This window comes from Octodon degus, unplaced genomic scaffold (genome assembly GCF_000260255.1).
Source record: "Octodon degus isolate 3935 unplaced genomic scaffold, OctDeg1.0 scaffold00015, whole genome shotgun sequence".
Classification (NCBI taxonomy): Eukaryota; Metazoa; Chordata; class Mammalia; order Rodentia; family Octodontidae; genus Octodon; species Octodon degus.
In genome coordinates this window covers 12,600,622-12,603,877 of record NW_004524591.1, presented here as the reverse complement: position 1 = coordinate 12,603,877, position 3,256 = coordinate 12,600,622, and the positions used below count along the sequence as shown (strand labels likewise).

At 39.4% G+C, this 3,256-nt stretch overlaps 1 protein-coding gene across 1 annotated transcript in view; it reads right to left on the bottom strand.

Annotated features, from left to right (window-relative positions):
• Positions 1-653: 653 nt before the first annotated feature.
• The window catches only part of LOC111815349 (RING-box protein 2-like), a 2,878-nt gene continuing 275 nt past the window's right edge, over positions 654-3,256 (bottom strand). The window contains exon 2 of the mRNA XM_023709849.1: positions 654-776. Within this exon, the coding sequence (XP_023565617.1) occupies positions 654-776 (123 nt within the window). The remainder of the gene's footprint in view (positions 777-3,256) is intronic.

The window sequence follows — 3,256 nt, the reverse complement described above, 5'->3', positions numbered from 1 at the left end:
CTGGCATGTGGTGCTGGGGGATTGAACCGCGGTCCCTGTGCTTTGCTAAGCTTGTTCTAAGTAGGTGCTTTAGACCACTGAGCCATCTCACCAGCCCCACAAATGCATCTTAAAAACATGTCAAAATCATTTATTTTTCTTCTTAATCTACTTTTCCAAGATGTCAGTAAGTACTTCCCTCATCTTTCTTCAACCAGAAATGTAGGCACCATCTTTAAATCTTTTTCTGTTTCATGCATTTCCTGAATTCTGGTTTTATTTCCTGAGAACTGTAATCCATTACTTTCCTTACAGTACAGTCTGCTTTCTGAATTTTACACTAGTTATTAAGTGCTTTAGCCTCCAGTCTTATCCCCCAGTCTAAGCTTTTTCTTCCTATGCAGTATGCAGAATGATCTCTCTCTAGCCCAATAGCACTTGGCCATCATGATAGGACTTGAGTGGAGGAGCTTTACTCAGTTGGCCCTGCAAGATGGATATTATATGGAGGGGTATGATTCGCAACCCCTAGTAATATTCTTTTTAGTTATAACAAACTGTATCATCATGTCTTCTCATATCAAGGAGATATTGAGGGGGTTACACATGAATGGATGAGAGATAAAGTCTTACTTACTTCAACCATTTCTAACAGGTTATAACAAGGCAATTATTCAGTCTTGATAGCTTAATACCTCCAGTCTTCCCTGAATCTGAGTCTGAATCTGAATTTGAATCTGAATCTGAACCTGAATCTGAATCTGAACCTGAATCTGAATCTGAACCTGAATCTGAATCTGAATCAAAGGGAAACTGTTGATGTGATTGTTATACCTCAGGTGTTTTTGTATGGGGGGGAGAGAGCGAGAGCGAGAGCGAGAGTGAGAGCGAGAGCGAGAGCGAGAGAGTGAGAGAGAGAGAGAATGTGTGTGTGTGTTCTTAGTGTTTGGTCTGTTTAATGATAATATCTGAATCTTATCAATTTTTTTCTTTTTTGAGACAAGGTCTCATGTGGTTCATTCTGGTTTTGAACTCACTAAGTAGCCCATACTAGCCTCAAGCTCATGGCAATCCCTCCTGCCTCAGCCCTGAGTAATGGGATTATAGTCATGTGCATCATGCCAGGCCCCTGAATGCCATCAAATTTGTACTTGTTGCTTTGTAGAAATTTCTCAATAACCTTGGGAATAAAGTTGTCCAAGTGGATGAATTCTTTGGAGACCTGAGGATTTATTTACTTTTTAAATTATATTTTATTAATTCAGTTAATACTACATAGTGATGGGGCTTGTTTTGGGAAGTTGGTTTTACATGCATTTAACATATTTTAATTATTTTCAATTCCATCCCCTTCATCCTTTGCCTCTCCATTCCCATTGTTCCACCCTCTCCATCCCTCAAAAGTCTTCCTCCTAGTTTCCTATCATTTCTACTTTATTTTTAATTAATTTATATATAGTTTTAGTTTTCCATGTAAGAGAAAGGCTTCTAGAGTGAGAATTGTCCTCCAAACCCTAGAAAAAGTAAGTCTTGTAGTGGGCCTCAATTTAGCTGTCCAGAGAGTCCTTGCTAAAGCTGTGTGCCTGACTGCAGCATAAGATCACTCACGGCTGTGGCTCCATAGTGCTGGTTGAGACTTGTGGCACGTCCTGATGTGGGTGGGGTGGGAGTGGAGTACATGCAGGTGTTTGTTTGTTTGTTTTGCAAGGACTCTTCTTTAGTACAGCCTACATTTTGTTATAGTTAATGCTCTATAAAACAAGTATTTTTTTAGAAGGCTTGGTGACTTTAGTTGTGTTTCATCCCAGAAGTTATCTATTGCTCTTTAAGTAACCCCTAATAAATTCATTTACTCACCAAATTGGACTTGTCCAAGTCATTTTTTTTTTCCTTTTTTTTTGTGGAACTAGGGGTTGAACTCAGGCCCTTGCTCTTGCCAGGGAAGGGCTTACTGCACTGAGCCATCTCCCCAGGCCAGTCTAAGTAATTTTTTAGATGATTGGTCTGATCTCACTTTGTCCAAATGGATGAATTCTTTGGAGAACTGAGGATTTATTTACTTTTTATTATATTTTATGAATGCAGACATTGCTTTGGAAAATTCACATAACACTTGGTACTCAAACAGCATTTCAGCAGGTACAAAGATGAGTCAGCTAGAGCATCCATAGGGAGTCCCAGCGTGGCCATCCTCCTTCGTGTAGAATGCATTGGTGTGCTTCCTAAAACCAACCAACCAACCAACCAACCAACCAACCAACCAACCAACCAACCAATCAACCAGCCAGACAACCAACCAGCCAACCAACCAACCAACCAACCAAACAAACAAAAAGATTCACCATAGGTTTCTCTCCCCCCACTTTCTCTCCCTTGTTTCCCTCTTCTCTTTGGTCCCCTTCCCATGTTTCTTTATTTCCTATTTTCTACCTTTTCCTTATAATTTGATTTCTGGATGATAAGCCATTCTTCCTGGAGTAAGATAGAACCTTAGTGCTGGTGAACTTTGCATTTTTCTAATAGCCGCTGATACTGAATAGCTTCTCATATATTTATTGTCCATTTTTACTTCTTCTGAGAAGTGTCTGTTCATTACAACTTCCCTTTTTCTTTGTTTGGCTCTTTTATTTTGAGGGATTCTAAGTTTTTGCAGTTCTTTATATACTCTAGCTAATAGTCTCCTGTCTGATGTGTAGCTTGCAACACTTTTTGTCAATTCTGTAGCTTATTTCTTTCCTCTGTTGCTTGTTTCCTTTGTTGTACAAAAGCTTTAAAAAAATATGATCCCTTGGGCCAGCCAGATAGCTTAGTGGACTAAAGCACCTGCTTAGGCAGAGCACAGCAGTTGGGGTTCAATCCCTGGCATGCCCTACAGGCCCTGCCCCTGGGGCATGCTGAGACAGCAATTGATATTGGACGTGGTGGTATGCACCTGTAATCCCAGGATTAGGGAGACTGAAAACAGGAGGATCACTACAAGTCCAATCTATGTAGTGAGACCCTATAGACACTGGAGACACTACAGTGTACTAAATACAAAGAATTTTTTTTGTACTAAATACAAAAAAAAAATAAATAAAAATATGATCCCAATTCTTGGCATTATTTCTTGTGCAATTGGGGTTCTATAGAGAAAGTCCTTGCCTACACCTGTGTCTGCAAGAGTTTTATCTATTTTATATTCCATCAGATTGTTTCAGTTTTAATTTTTAGATCTTTGATCCACTTTGGTTTTTAGTATGTAGTGAGAGATATGGGTGAAAGTTTAGTCTTCTGC